A 15,957-nucleotide genomic window follows, 5' to 3' on the forward strand; every position below is an offset into this window, starting at 1 on the left:
TGTTTTCTTTCCCATTGTGACTGTGTGGGTGTGCCTGCACGCATACGTGTGCGTGCCTCATGGATTCTGTCTTTTAATTCCCTTCATGTTTTTCAGTGGAGCTTGTGAAAGTTTGGATAAACACACACATCACTTCTACCATGTTTATCCGGAAGTCCCCATGCCCACTGCACTGGGAAGTCCTTATCAGAATCTGACCGCCTGTTTGCCTCATCTCTGGTCCTCAGCAGCTCCAGCCAAGCAGCCTCCTTCCACTTCCTATAATACACCAAGACTATTCTCCTTTCCTGTTTCCTCATACTGAGCTTTCTCAGTCTGTCCCAGATCTCTTCACCTATTTCTCAGCTCAGATGTCTTCTTCTCAGAGAGACCTTCTTGGTTTCTTTACTAGTTTGCTACCTCTTTCTTCAGTGAAATGAAAACAAGAACTTTGTCTTATATTCAGTGCGCTTCCCCAAGCACCTCAATCAACACCTGTTACCTAGGAGACCTTCACCAAACATTTGTCAAATAAATATTAAGTGGATGAATGCATTCTGAACTTTAAGACCATCTCTCGAAATCTTCAAGACGTCCATCTTTCTGAGCTAAAAAAAACCATCACCCTGGACCCATGTTTTTAACTTGATGAGATGCTGTATATACACAATAAGGCCCCTTTCCACAAGGCAAATGGTGTTTTTTTTTTTTTTTTTTCTGGTGCTTCCCCAGTGACCTATAAGTTACCCATTCAGAGGTGGTGGTTTTGTGTATCATTAGAGAGTTTCCTTCTTTTTGTGACACTGCCACCCATTTCTGATCTTCACTAAGTCATTTGTTCTCTCTGAGTGTGTTTCTTTGTTTGCTTCATGTTTCCCTCTAAGGCTGTATCAACACACAAAGCAGAGGGATGTTTTGGCAGGAAATGGATAAGCGCATATGCTGGTGGGTGGCAGTGTCTCAGATGAGAAGGGCTCCCATTCTTTGTTGCACCTTAGTTTCTACTTTGGTTCAAGATGTTGAAGGGGAAATTTTTAGGCAGAAATATCCTGATTGACTGGATATTTCATTGATTCCATGTATGGAGGCTTTAAATTTACACAGTTATTTATGGAGCTCTTTCTGTATATACAAGGCTCTCTGCTGGGCAGTATGGGGAAATTTTAACCCATGAAACTCTTGCTTTCAGGAAACACAAGTAGTTAAAATACATGATGGGTGTGTGAATGACACCATGAGAGCGGTCAAAGGAAAACTTGCTTTTATACGCCCTTAAACTGTTGTTTTATGTCATTTACAAATAAATTAGGGGAATTTAACTTGGCCCAGAGGATTCAGAAATCATCAGTGCTTATTTAGTATATCATTTTTTTCAAAGTTCAGTGATGATGATTTTTTTTGAAAACTAAATTTACTGTCACTTTCCCCCCCATTTACGTTAACTACCAAAGCCTCTCTTGATAACTGGATTCTCTGGGAATTTCCCCAGGCCGCTCCATGTTGCCCCCATATTTAAAGGGAACATGCCTGAAGAGAGTGATAGCTACCTAATACCTTGCTTTTGCCTTCGTTGAGAAACATGTACTGAATGCTAAGTGTCATGCTAAGCCTTTTTATTAAAGTTTAAAATATTCTGATAACTCAAAAAAAAAAAGGTTTTATTTACCTTGTACCCTACTGTGCCATCTCTCAGCAATCCAAATCAATGTTTTACTTATTGCGTATGATGACGTGTCATTGAATCCAGTTAATTTAAACTGAATATTAGTCAGTCAGAGGCTTGCCTTTCCTCGTTGTAAACACATGGGGGCACCAGATTGATGGGAAAAGGGAAAAGTTGTCCTTTCAACATTGATGTGAGAAGAGATGTGTTGTATTCATATCTTTCTTAAAAATTGATCAGTAGTCAATAACAAGTATTAGTAATAAAGAATGAGCAAATAAAAATCAATCTAGTGAATACCAATCTGTCCCTGTCTGACTTCATCCTTTTCAGTCTTAAACAGTTCAGTTCAGTTCAATTCAGTTCAGTCGCTCAGTTATGTCTGACTCTTTGCGACCCCATGAATCACAGCACGCCAGGCCTCCCTGTCCATTACCAACTCCCAGAGTTCACTCAAACTCATGTCCATTGAGTCAGTGATGCCATCCAACCATCTCATCCTCTGTTGTCCCCTTCTCCTGCCTTCAATCTTTCCCAGCATTAGGGTCTTTTTAAATGAGTCAGTTCTTTGCATCAGGTGGTCAAAGTATTGGAGTTTCAATTTCAACATCAGTCCTTCCAATGAATATTCAGGACTGATTTCCTTTAGGATGAACTGGTTGGATCTCCTTGCTGTCCGAGGGACTCTCAAGAGTCTTCTCCAACACCATAGTTCAAAAGCATCAGTTCTTTAGTGCTCAGCTTTCTTTATAGTCCAATTCTCACATCCATACATGACTACTGGAAAAACCATAGCTTTGACTAGACAGACCTTTGTTGGCAAATGTCTCTGCTTTTTAATATGCTGTCTAGGTTGTTCATAACTTTCGTTCCAAGGAGTAAGCATCTTTTAATTTCATGGCTTCAGTCACCATCTGCAGTGATTTTGGAGCCCCCCAAAATAAAGTCTGACACTGTTTCCACTGTTTCCCCGTCTATTTGCTGTGAAATGATGGGACCAGATGCCATGATCTTAGTATTTTGAATGTTGAGCTTTAAGCCAGCTTTTTCACTCTCCTCTTTCACTTTTATCAAGAGGCTCTTTAGTTCTTCTTCACTTTCTGCCATAAGGGTGGTGTCATCTGCATATCTGAGGTTATTGATATTTCTCCCAGCAATGTTGATTCCAGCTCGTGCTTCTTCCAGCCCAGAGTTTCTCATGATGTACTCTGCATATAAGTTAAATAAGCAGGGTGACAATATGCAGCCTTGACGTACTCCTTTTCCTATTTGGAACATCTGTTGTTCCATGTCCAGTTCTAACTGTTGCTTCCTAACCTGCATACAGATTTCTCAGGAGGCAGCTCAGGTGGTCTGGTATTCCTCTCTCTTTCAGAATTTTCCACAGCTTGTTGTGATTCACACAGTCAGAATTCCATGTCATCAGGGATGCAATTAATAGTGGCCCTGGCTCAGACGGTAAAGCGTCTGCGTACAATGCGGGAGACCCGGCTTCGATCCCTGGGTTGGGAAGATCCCCTAGAGAAGGCAGTGGCAATCCACTCCAGCACTCTTGCCTAGAAAATCCCATGGACAGAGGAGCCTGATAGGCTACAGTCCATGGGGTCGCAAAGAGTCGGACACGACTGAGCAACTTCACTTTCACTTAGTGCAGTTTACTCTGTTTTTATCTTTTCAAGTCATGGAAAATCTTTTTATTACAAAATTTTCAAACGTGTGCAGAAAAAATATCAAAATAAAGCCCTCAGTGCTCATCACTCAGCTTCCTGATTCACAGCATGAGGGCCACGTGCTTGCTCGCCACCTTGTACCCTGCTCCCTGGACCTCAACATCCATGCATTGTTTCAGACTGAACCCTCCCTCACCAGTGAACACTTCAATACATCATGTCTAAGAGCTGAGGACTCTCTCTCTTCTGAATAACCACAGTACATCCCAACGGATAATCATTTCCTCTATATCATCAAATAGCCAGACTTCAGATTTTCCTGATAGTATTATCATTTTGTCTACATTTCATTTACAGTTTGATAGCATGAGGAGATTTCCACTGCCCAAATGTGACACCATTTTTAAATTCGAGAGAGAAATTATCTTTGAAATTTTATTTTTGATTGATATAAGACATGGGAGGACTAGTTTGGAAAGGAAAGTGAAAGTGAAGTCGCTCAGTCATGTCCGATTCTTTGCAACCCCATGGACTGTAGCCTACCAGGCTCCTCCCTCCATGGGATTCTCCAGGCAGGAGTACTGGAGTGGGGTGCCATTGCCTTCTCCAGGGGACCTTCCCGACCCAGGGATCAAACCCTGGTCTCCTGCATTCCAGGCAGACACTTTAACCTCTGAGCCACCAGGGAAGTTTGGAAAGGAACTGCAGTTCAAAACAGTTGCCGCAAAACCTTTTAAAAAAAGATGGGATTCCCATGTGCAAATCTAGGGTTTTCATCTGTTCATATTTGTGATACATTTTGTGTTGGGCCCATTTGCAAATGAAAGGTAAACAGTCAGCTCCACTTTTCTTCTGTGTTCCAGAATGGATTGTCTCCACTGCACATGGCTACGCAGGGGGACCATTTAAACTGCGTCCAGCTGCTCCTCCAGCATAATGTGCCTGTGGATGACGTCACCAACGACTACCTGACCGCCCTGCACGTGGCTGCCCACTGTGGCCATTACAAAGTCGCCAAGGTTCTCTTGGACAAGAAAGCTAATCCCAACGCCAAAGCCCTGGTGAGTGGCGCAGCTCACAGGTCCAGCCTGTGTTGTCTTGCTGACCACATGCATGCAAAGGGACTCCATGAAAATGGAGGGTCTCGTTTAGTAAAGTATATACTTCTTGTCAACCATCAATAGCCTTCTGGAAAATTTATAAATCCTTTTATTTCCAACGTAAGCAAGGCCGGTGAGGCTGACTTAAATCATTAGCCTCTTTATAGTCACATTTGTGATTCTCTTATGTAAATAAACCCAAAGACTGTACAAATACAAAAAAACTGAGTTGGTCAACTTATCTTCTGGTAGGCAGAGTGATAACTCTGTGAATTAAAAGTTTTTTTCTGAGATCTAAAAATATGAGGCAAAATGATAAAAAATAAACCTTGAACATGAGAAGTCTAGGAACTTGTGCGTGGAAATCTGCTGCTGCTACCAAGTCGCTTCAGTCATGCGTGACCCTGTGCGACCCCAGAGACGGCAGCCCACCAGGCTCCCCGTCCCTGGGAGTCTCCAGGCAAGAACACTGGAGTGGGCTGCCATTGCCTTCTCCAATGCATGGAAATCTGATGTGATGTTAACCATGTAAGGTAATGAAATATCACCTGTCATCTCCTTTTCATTGAGATGCAAATCAAAAATTTGGTCTGGTTTGTAGTCTTAAAATGACTTGCTATTTTAACCTTGAGCCTTACTATATAGTTTGGTTTTCACAATGATATGGTATTTGTTGTCTTTAGAAAAATAAATGTCCCAATTTAGTAAGCTGTTTAAATTTAGTTCAGAAGAAACACTCATGTTTAGGAAAAAAATATGTCACCAAATGTTAGGGAAAACCTATGTGTTTACTAGCAATTTTGTGGTCAGGGCTGTCATCTGATCAACCATTTTAGGAAAGGGCTTTGCTCCCTTGCAGCTCATCACCTGTGACAGTCTGTGGGCTCTGAGATTTGGAGTGGCCAGGAAAGAATGGGCAGGAAGGAGCCCTTCAGACCCTGGGCAGCTCCTTGGCCTTCGTAATTCTAAAGGCTTTTCCTGGAGCAGCATTTTAGGAGCTGCTGACTGGCCCAGCATATCAGACATATCTTTGAATTCTGAGAAGGGAGGAAAAGAAATGAGCAGCCATGACTCATTTTTCCATACAAGAAAAGAAGCCTTACAACAGGGTGTGGGCTCTGACCCTCATTTTCCTCTGACTCTGAAGATTTCACAACAGAAGGAGGTTATGGAGGTTGTAGCCTGTCATCCTAGGATGAACTATGGCCTGGTAAGTGGTCTCAAAACCTCCACAGAAGCACCTGCAGCTTTCATGGTGGATCCTGAGGGTCTGCAGTTCTCTGTGGTGACAAAAATATGCCCATGGTCTCACTTAGCAAGTAGTACAGCTAGGTAGGTAATTTGTAAAAAAGCAAGTTCCTTTATTTGATTAAATATTAAACCAAATGTTCTAACTAATGTTGAGTTGTTTAACTTTTTGCTGACAGATTTTTGGCCCAGATGTTTTCAGTCTGTGTTTTTGAGGTGAAGGTGGGACATATTTGGGAGAGTAAATTCCAGAGTCAAATAATCTAAAAGGATGGATGAGTGGCTCCCCTAGTGGTCCAGTGGTTAAGACTTCACCTTCCAAAGTGGGGGATGCAGGTTCGATCCCTGCTCAGGAAGCTAGGATCCCACATCCTTGCAGCCAAAAAACCAAAGCATAAAGCGGAAGCAATATTGTAACAAATTCAGTAAAGACTTTTTTAAAAAAATGGTTCACATCAAAAAAGTCTTTAAAAATTTTCAAAAGATGCATGACCATTTTGCCTTAACTACTAGGAACCTATGACCAAAATTGGCTTCCTGTTCGTGATTATCAGGGCACGTTGGGTTCCTGGGAGCAGGTAGACTACCTGTGTTTCTGGAAAAGAACCTATATTCAATTTAACCTCCCATTGTTTCTGCTCATTTCCAAATCTTTACAGACATCACTTTTGCAGAGGTATTTTACCGTGCATAGGAAGTGGAGCTCAATGGAATGTAATCAAATAGGTCTGTGTCTTTTTCCCTTGCAGAATGGCTTTACCCCTCTTCACATTGCCTGCAAGAAGAATCGAATTAAAGTGATGGAACTCCTTCTGAAACACGGTGCATCCATCCAAGCCGTAACCGAGGTGGGGAGAGGAGGATTTCTGGGGTCCCCCATGTATAGCCTCAGCAGCCAGAGTCCCAGCACCCTTCCTGACGACCAGCTAGTTGTACTGTGTGTGGTTGTCATAGCACTTTCTGAACCCTTCCCAAAGGGGCTGCCAGTTCTTAGGAGAGCAGACAGGAGTGTGGGAAGAGAGTGCAGATACTCAGCACAACGCCATAACCAGAAGCATAACCCACACACATGCATCGTGCTGGCGGGGTGCCATCACTCCAAGTGTAATTTATGTGCATTAATGCACTTTACTGCAGTGCTTCTCAAACCCTGTGTGGGCGTGGATTTGCCCCGCCATGAGGCATTTGGCTGTCTGAAAAAAATTTCTCGTTGTCGCAACTGGATGGTGCTACTGGCATCTAGTGGCTAGAGGCCAGAGTTGCAACTGAATATTTTACAGTGCACAGCCCAGCCTCCAACAACAAAGGGTTATCTGGCTCAGAATGTCAGATGTGCCACGGTTGGGAAACCCTGCATGACATAAGCTCTGTGTGGTGATGAAGGATTGCTCTTTGGAAAAACTGAGAATTAATGAAACATACAGTTGCTGAAGTTAGTAAAAGGGTAGCTCTAGGTTTCTTTCATATAAACTGACACAGAACTCAGAGAAGCCATCTATTGGGATCAGGGCTGAGCCTGCAACAAGGAAACTGAGTCTGGCATCCACCCTCCAGACTTACCCATCCCCCACCCACCTATAGCACTCTGGTCCCGTTGGATTTTAGCCGTTGGCCTTCCCTAGACTGGACTCCCTTTGTTCACCCTGCATCTCCGCACCCTCCATGTATCGCCCGCCTCCAGGCTAGGCATGCATGTCTTCGAGGACCAGATCTGGGGCCACCTTCTCCAGGAGTCCTCCCCTAACCCTTGATCTGGTCCTGGAGTTTCTCCTGGGGACCATCACCACATCCTAGGTGTATTTCCATCAAAGCGCTTGTCCAGCTGGCTCACTTATGACCCAGTCGCACTCCCCACCCCCTGCCACCCCAAAAGTGCAGGCCCCACCAAGGCAGGCCTGACTCTTACTGGTCTTAAGGTACCCACAGCACAGTAGATTCCATAGTAGATCATCCAATAAAGGTTTGTTGAATGCATCATCAAAGACTCTAGGATTTGAAGCAAATGTAGACACTAAGGTCTAATCCAGTCACTGTTGCTTTGCCTCAGTTTCTCATCCACAAATGAATTATTTACCTTGAGTTCTAACCTCCACAACTTTAAAATACTAAATGATGGAAAATATTAATACTGATTTGCTCTTTTATGAGTCTTCTGGCTCCCTGGTAGGCACCCAGTTATTCCAATTAGAAAAGAGTAAGTTTATTCTCAGTGCATGGCAGCCCTTTTTAAAGATCAAAATGGACTCTGAAATAAAAGGAGATTTCTGACTGGTGTCTGAGTAAGTGTCCAGAGATGCCAGCCTGTGGCGGTAAGTTCCACTGTCAGCTCTGTTACTCCCTGAGGGCTTGAAAAGGGGGTGCCGAAAATGTCCTAATTAGACTTTGCCCGCCGGAGGGAAAAAGCACCAAATTAAAACACAGTTCTCCTTTTCTCAGCTCACACTGCTTGAAGTCTGGCAACTAGAATTCTGTCCTCTGCCTCCCTTTCATTGTATAGAATTCCTTATACATCTTTTTTGACATTACTCAAATTTCAGTTGAAATTAGTTGTCTTCTTCTCTCTCAGCTTTTTCTGGCCATATTAAATATTTTTTTCAAGTTAGGATGTTCATGGTGTAAGTGAAATTAATTCCTGAAACATTTAAAATGGAGTCATTTTATACAAGAAGAACCAGCGTTTTGAGGTGTGTGTGTAAGTAGGACTTTGAAGCACACACAAAAAATGAAGGTCTAATCTAGTGATCATTGTTATATTTGCCTGAATTATATCCCTTGATAATACTCAGAAAGTTACAAATGTTAATGATTGAGACCTTTAATGCTGATCTGCTCATTTCTTAGAGGGATGGCTTTGTGCTCCCACCTGCTCTTTCATGTATAATACAATCAGTTATTCTGAGTACATGAGAATCCTTATTAAAGGCCAGAATAGGATCTGAAAAAAAAGTTGGCTTTTTGCTACTGTGTATGTAATCACACACATGCACACACACACACACACACACGTCCATATGGATAAGGAAGACTTAATAAAGGGAAAACCCTTCAAAGTATTTCTGTCTAAAGTTCTTTCATAGAGCTATATAAATGTGTGAAATAAGTCTTTAATGGTGATGACTAGGCCTTTCATAATCATGGAACCTGCTTTAGGGAAATGATGATTATTGCTACATTTGCCATATAGAATCTAAGACATGATGGCGATGTCTAGATGTTTTCTGATCTGACCAGTAAATTGGTTTTCTTAATATGAAAGGATGGATGGATAAAATTGTAGACAGACAGATAAGCAGGAAGACAAATCGTTTCGAAAATAAGCCAACAAGCTGACGTTTCCCTTTTCTCCCCCAGTCGGGCCTTACCCCAATCCATGTTGCTGCCTTCATGGGGCATGTAAATATCGTGTCACAACTCATGCATCATGGAGCCTCACCAAACACCACTAACGTGGTAAGTATCCTTTGAACAAAGTAGGTCCAATGGTGAGTATTTTTGAAACTGGAAAAGATTACTCTCAATCTACTTATTTTTGTTGTAAGTAAATTAATTACTTGACTACTTAAAAGGACAGAATTTTGAGAATACCTGTGGTTTCCTTTACTTCAAAGGCAAGATCCATACAGTCAGTAACTGGTCACAAATTGCTAAGACGTAGGGGCTGTTTAGCTTACTACTGAATATTATACTTCATAATATTAAAACTTAAAAAAATAAACAAATAAATAAAACTTTAAAAAATGAAGTTTTCTGGAAAGGGAGAGTTTTCTTTTTCAATAGAAGCGCTAAGAAGTGTTCCATGCATTGATGGACCTAGAGATTATCAAACTAAGTAAAGTAAGTCAGAAAGAGAAAGACAATTACCCTATGATTTCACTTATATGTGCAATCTAAAATATGACACAAATGAGCCTATCTATGAAGCAGAAACAGATTCACAGACACAGGACAGACTTGTCGTTGCCAAGGGGGAGCAGGATTGGGAGGGAAGGCTTGGGAGTTTGGAATTAGCAAATAAAAGCTATTTATATAAAATGGATAAACAAGGTCATACATACAGTACAGGGAATTATATTCAATATCCTGTGATAAACCATAATGAAAAGAATATATATATATGTATGTATGTATGTATAACTGAGTCATACTTGGCCATACAGCAGAAATTAACGCAACATTGTAAATCAACTATACTCCAGTAAAATTAAACCAGATAAGAGGTATTGCATGTGAGAAAGTAGTTCCAACACTCTCCTTATTGTGATTTCAAGTAACTTCAAAGTAATTTCTCTTTAGTGTGCTTGATATTGGGTCACAAACCCATGGAATATAGTAAATGTCAAAGGAGTAGCTTATCACTCTCAATCTGCATGTGGCCCTTGACCTTGTTTCATAGGCTTTTAAGTTTAACATCCTAATAATATTGGCACCCCAGACACAAGCATAAGGATGTTAGCTGGATTCATGGGCACTAAAGAAATAAAAGTAAAACAAACAACATGCTGGCACAGAAAGGGTTAACCCTAAGACCCTGTGCCTCTGCCCTGAGGGCAGACGTTCTGTGAGGCTCTGTGTCTTCCAGCAGCTGGGCTCAGCACCTCCACAAGATGGAAACAGACCAGATCTCAGCTGAATGCAATCTTCCCTGGTACTTATGCCAGGGAGAGAGAGTTTTCCTTTACAGAGAACACTGGGTAACATGGTCAGCGCCATGCTCAGAACCTTTCCAGTAATAAGAGCAGCAAGTTCCATGTGAACCATATCTCTGCATGTCCTTCCAGGGAGATGAATATCCTACAAAGCAAAGCAAAATTTATAAAATAATTTAAAGGTGGGCATCGCTTCTGTGTGGAAGAATATATTTGATTTTAACATTTTTAACATTTTGATCCATGTGTGCTTTCTATGTTGTTTCATTTTAAAAAATGAGATCATCTGAATTAAAGTCTACTGGGTGAAAAGCAGCAGAGGTGGGGGAAGTCCAGTGACAAAGAAAAGTACCCCTTGGGATAATGCTCAAAGAATAGGATAAGGACCTGTTGAGATAAAGCTGGGAATGCAAACCAAGGACATGTCGAATCTGGCCTTGGGTTTATTTTGTGTTGCTTATGCAGCACATCTTGTTTTGTTTTGAACTCTGACTTTTTGCCTAACACTCAAGAAATGTACACAGATATCCCACACTGCTACTATTTTTGAAAAATAGAAAGGTGTGGCATGATACAACTAGCATCCTGAAGATTTACTGCCGCAATCTGCCCATGCCAGGTAGGGGTGCCTCCCTCCAAGAGCACTCTCCACCTGCCCTCTTTGCTCATCCACTCTCCTGCTTGGTCCCGTGGCAACTGCCTTTGAACCCCCAGTGACGCGGCATTGTAGATTATTGAGCTTGCAGTCCTGCTGTGCTCCGTGGACTTCACGCTGAAGTTTTCCATCATGAGCCAGGCTCCTGGGCAATTCTTGTGCATTTCATTTCCCTTCTTCCCTATCTTCAGTAAGGAAGTGCTTGGGACTACTTTTATTTAAACGAAAACCTCCATCACAAACTTTATGTAAAGAAAATATGCCAGTCTTTAGAGCTGTCTTTAACTCACTTTGGCTCCTGTTCCCCAGAGAGGAGAGACAGCCCTGCACATGGCCGCTCGGTCTGGCCAGGCCGAAGTCGTGCGGTATCTGGTGCAGGACGGAGCTCAGGTAGAAGCTAAAGCTAAGGTATGTGCCGTGCATGCTTTGTATGCTACCAAGAGAAGAAATGATTATAATAAAACCTTTAAACATATGCATGCTCTCTTCCAGGATCACTCTTCTAGAGTAATGACCATCACCAATGACAATAGTCTCTACCCCAGGGATATTGAAAACATCCCTTCGCTGCCCATGTCCACTCAATTATTTAACAAAATGAAATAGAACAAGAGCTTTGTGCCAGAAAGCACTCTGTGTCCTTGGCACATTGCTCATCCCTAACAACTTGGAAACCAAGGCTAGAATTGGCCCAGAGTTGTTTGCACTCTGTGAAGAAGGGCTCATGCACAAAGTTTCTAGCACAGGCATAGTTTGGAAGCACAACTGAGTTCTTTGGGTTGACTTAGATGTCAGCTGTCACAGCCACAAAAGGGAAAGGGGAGTTTTAACTTTTTCTCCAGGGCGTCCCTGGTGGCTCAATGGTAAAGAATCCACTTGCCAATGCAGGAGACTCAGGTTTGATCCTTAGATCAGGAAGATCCCTTGGAGAAGGAAATGGCAACCCTCTCCAGTATTCTCGCCTGGGAAATCCCATGGACACAGGAGCCTGGTGGGCTGCAGTCCATGGGGTTGCTAAGAGTTGGACATGACTTAGTGATTAAACGGCAGCAGCAGCAACCTTTTCTCCACAAGTTGTTAAACCATAAACTCTGAGATGTGGTCAGAGTTGTTCACGGAACATAGAATGTCAGGACTGAGTTTGAATGCGTCATTCTCTGCCTGGCATTTACTCACTAGAAGAAACTCACTGTCACTGTCTGGCTGCGCGGTTGGTCTGATTATCAAATGGCAATTTTGGTCAGGAATCATAGATACATAAATACCTAAGGCATTTAATTTTAGCCCTTCAATATACAAATGGACATTTATTTCTCATTTATGTATTTACATTGCAGTTTCTAGTTTAGGGTTAAATGCAGAGGAAACTGAAGCATTTGTGAAGCAGTCTAAGTATAGAACATTTCTCGACTTTTAATATTTTCCTCCAGTTTATCCAGTTCTCTTGCATGCATGCAAGCTTAGTCGCTTCAGTCATGTCCAACTCTTCACAACGCTATGGACTGTAGCCTGCCAGACTCCTCTGTCCATGAGATTCTCCAGGCAAGAATACTGGAGTGGGTTGCCGTGCCTTCTTCTAGCGGATCTCCCCAACCCAGGGATCCAACCCGTGTCTCTTTCATTTCCTGCATTTTCTGGTGTGTTTCTTTATCACTAGCGCCACCTGGGAAGCACATTCAGCTTTCCTACCCATATCTAATTTGACCATAATTGGTATTTATCAACTTCTACCAAGGCTCTCCAAGGCTTTTACCTTAGTATTCTTAGGGTAAAATAAAGCCTTTCCTTTCATACTTCTATTTTACCTGTTAAGTGTTATGTTTTTTTATAATTTTTATATTTTATAAAATGTATTTTCATATTTAAAAATATATTTATAAAATATAAAATAGTTATATTTTAACGATATAAATATATAAAGTAATTAATACAAATATAGTACAAACTGGTAAAATAGTATAAGCATACTAGTGTAGGAACAAAGACACTAGGTCTTTGTAAACATGCAGTCCACATGTGGGTACAAACACGGTGATGTTCTAGGCAGCAGACCATAACCTTGAGTATCCAGTGTACTGTGGCACCAGTTGGTAGATTTTACAGAGGACCTAGAAACAAAGCTTAGCAAACTTTTTCTACAAAGCATCTAACCGTAAATATTTTAGGCTTCTCAGTATACACAGTCTCTGTCACAGCCACTCACCTCTGTTGTTACAGAACAAAAGCAGTGGTAGACAGTACATAATTTAATGCATCAGCAGATGGACAGGACTGTGTTTCAATAAAGCTTTATTTATAAACACAAGTGGCAGCTGGATTGGGCCCCTAGATTTTACTGTTCTGACCCCTGATCTAAAGGATGGTGGTTAATCTGCTAAATCAGTTAAGTGCAATGGTTAAGAGAGGCTGTACTCTACCATTATAAGAAACCTCACATTTTTTAGTGTTGTTACATATGAAGCATGTCATCTAGGAAATGGTTTAACCCACAAACTGAAATTGACCAGAAGATTTTTAGTTATTTCATTAAAGAGACAGTATGTATCAGCCAGAGTGCCTGGCTTTGAATCTTTGTCCATCATTTACTAGCCATGTAACACGGGGCAGGTTAACATTTCTGTGCCCCATTCCCTCCTCTAGTTTCCTCATATACCAAATGGGAATAATGACAGTTGTAACTGATAGAGTAGCTGGATGACGAATGAATTAATGCGAGTGGAGTGCTAGTGCAGAACCTGGGCCATGCACACGCTCAGTTGATGTTTAACGGTGGTCGTGGCAATAGTAGTTATATGAGAGTTTTTGTTTTAGCAATTATCTGTTTCTGTTTTCAGTGTTTCTCTTCTTCCTTGTGGCATCTCCACTAACTTCACACGCTTCCTACTAGTGACATAGACCCTCTTGCTTTGACCTTGACCCTCCTTTTACTTACCTTTGCAAAGCAATGTCCTGTGCTCCAGCCTCAACTGTCTACTTGCCCTACCTAAAGTATTGACCTGGACTTGTTCACATTCTAGTAGGGGATTTCTCTCCAGAGAGCATCTTTGGGCAAACGAGGAAAAGATGTACCTCCAATGTGAGGATAAGGCCCTCAGGGTGCACGACTTATGAGTGCCTCATGTCCTTGGGTGAACTGTAATAGGCGGCCCTCCATTCCAGGCAGATGCAGCTTATGCCAGGATGACAACATGGCAAGCAGAGGAAAAAATGGTTATCAGCCCTCATCAGACCTCTTAGCTGGGAGCCTTCCTCAACCATCCTGTACTACCCCCATCTCCCCACTTTTGATTGTGGGAAGGCAATCCCACCAATGGAATAATTCATTCTATTTGAGTATGTGATAACTGGTGGAGGTTATCCCTCCCAGGTATTCAGTTTTCCCAGGATATATTCCCTTATGTCCCCTCTCCCCCCAAAAAAGAATCATTAGAGGTGAAAAAATTGATAAAGTATAGGAGGGATGAGTGAGTGGGGATAATTTCTTAAATGCCTTTCACAATTCTCACTCTAATAGGTTACTCAAAGGGTATTTAAGGTGCTTAAATTCACCATCACCACCTTTCTGAAACTTAAAGAAAAAGAGAGATGAGGTTCTTTTTAGTATTGTGTCAAAGAGTTGAATGTAGCCTCTCAAACCAAGCAGCGAAGTTTGCTGTATTTTTCATGACCATTGTTTTCGCACTTCATCAGACTTGCATTCTTACCTTGCCCTTTAGGATGACCAAACCCCACTCCACATTTCTGCCCGACTGGGGAAAGCGGATATAGTACAGCAATTGTTGCAGCAAGGAGCATCTCCAAATGCAGCGACAACTTCGGGGTACACCCCGCTGCACCTTGCAGCACGAGAGGGACACGAAGACGTCGCAGCTTTCCTTTTGGATCACGGCGCATCTTTAGCTATAACAACGAAGGTATGAAAGTCAGCCTTAGAATCCTGCTGTGGCCGCCAGATACCTTCTCTTTACAGTTGCCTGGACAGTAATAGGTAGAAAAGCTATTAATTATTAATTATTTCTATTATTATTAGAAAAGCTATTAGAAAAGTAATAGGTAGAAAAGCTATGTACAACAGCATATATGCTTGGATCCCGGGATTAACAGGACGGACCAGCAAAGCCCTGGGGTGGGGCGGGGTAGCTTGTTGTGTGTATATACCTTACATTTTATTATCTTCTGATGAAACCTTATTGATGTCCACAGTCAGATATTTCTTGTAAATTATTTGATAGATTTAAGTGGTGGTTTAAAAACACAGCCACAGGTTTCTCTTGCTGAGGCCAGGTAGACAGACCACATTATCCAAGCCAGTTGGTTAATGGCTTCTACAGTACTTTCAAAGCAAGACGTAGATTTTTCTTGGTTTGCTGTTATTGCTGCTTTGTTGTTGTTGCTGTCTTTTCTGATTCATGGTTTTTTTAAATCTCAACTCTGATGCCTTGCAGTAATAACCGCCCCCTCCACACAAACACACACAGTTGCTTTTTAAGTGCAGAATGCAAAATTTAGAGTTTTTCTTTGATCCTCTGTAAACCTAGCAAGTGTGATAGCAAGATAACCTGGCCCGTGGCATGTCCCAGAAAGCTAGAAACTGGTGTTATACTCTCTTATTGGAAGGCAAAGAAGAAGCATTAATGTGTGATCAATGCTGAAGATAATTACAGTATTTACAAATACTTGGAAAATTATCTGAACAAACTATGACTTCTTCAAAATTCACCCCCTGTGATTCTTTAGACTCTTCAGTAGAGTTGCAAGTTCTTGGATCTTACTTAACGTGTGAGAAAAAAGAGTAATGAGTGATGACATTTTGAGTGCTCCAGCCCTTCCACCATGCCAGCTGCCCCTGTCTCTATGGCTATAGTCCCATGAGGTCAAATATGTTGATAACCCTCTAGTCCCTGCCTTGTGCTTGGAGCCCTAGCGGTGCATAGTAACTAACTGGCTGATACCCAGATCCTTGTGGGAATTGGAAGGGAGAGGAGCTACTCAACTC

The 15,957-nt window shown here is 41.9% G+C and overlaps 1 protein-coding gene across 1 annotated transcript in view; it reads left to right on the top strand.

The window, feature by feature from the left end:
• The window catches only part of ANK3 (ankyrin 3), a 372,120-nt gene that overhangs the window by 188,803 nt on the left and 167,360 nt on the right, over positions 1-15,957 (top strand). Inside the window, exons 11-15 of the mRNA XM_040242313.1 lie at positions 4,176-4,373; positions 6,410-6,508; positions 9,012-9,110; positions 11,271-11,369; positions 14,678-14,875. Coding sequence (XP_040098247.1) covers positions 4,176-4,373; positions 6,410-6,508; positions 9,012-9,110; positions 11,271-11,369; positions 14,678-14,875 — 693 coding nt within the window. The remainder of the gene's footprint in view (positions 1-4,175; positions 4,374-6,409; positions 6,509-9,011; positions 9,111-11,270; positions 11,370-14,677; positions 14,876-15,957) is intronic.

Source organism: Oryx dammah, unplaced genomic scaffold (assembly GCF_014754425.2).
Source record: "Oryx dammah isolate SB20612 unplaced genomic scaffold, SCBI_Odam_1.1 HiC_scaffold_6, whole genome shotgun sequence".
Classification (NCBI taxonomy): domain Eukaryota; kingdom Metazoa; phylum Chordata; class Mammalia; order Artiodactyla; family Bovidae; genus Oryx; species Oryx dammah.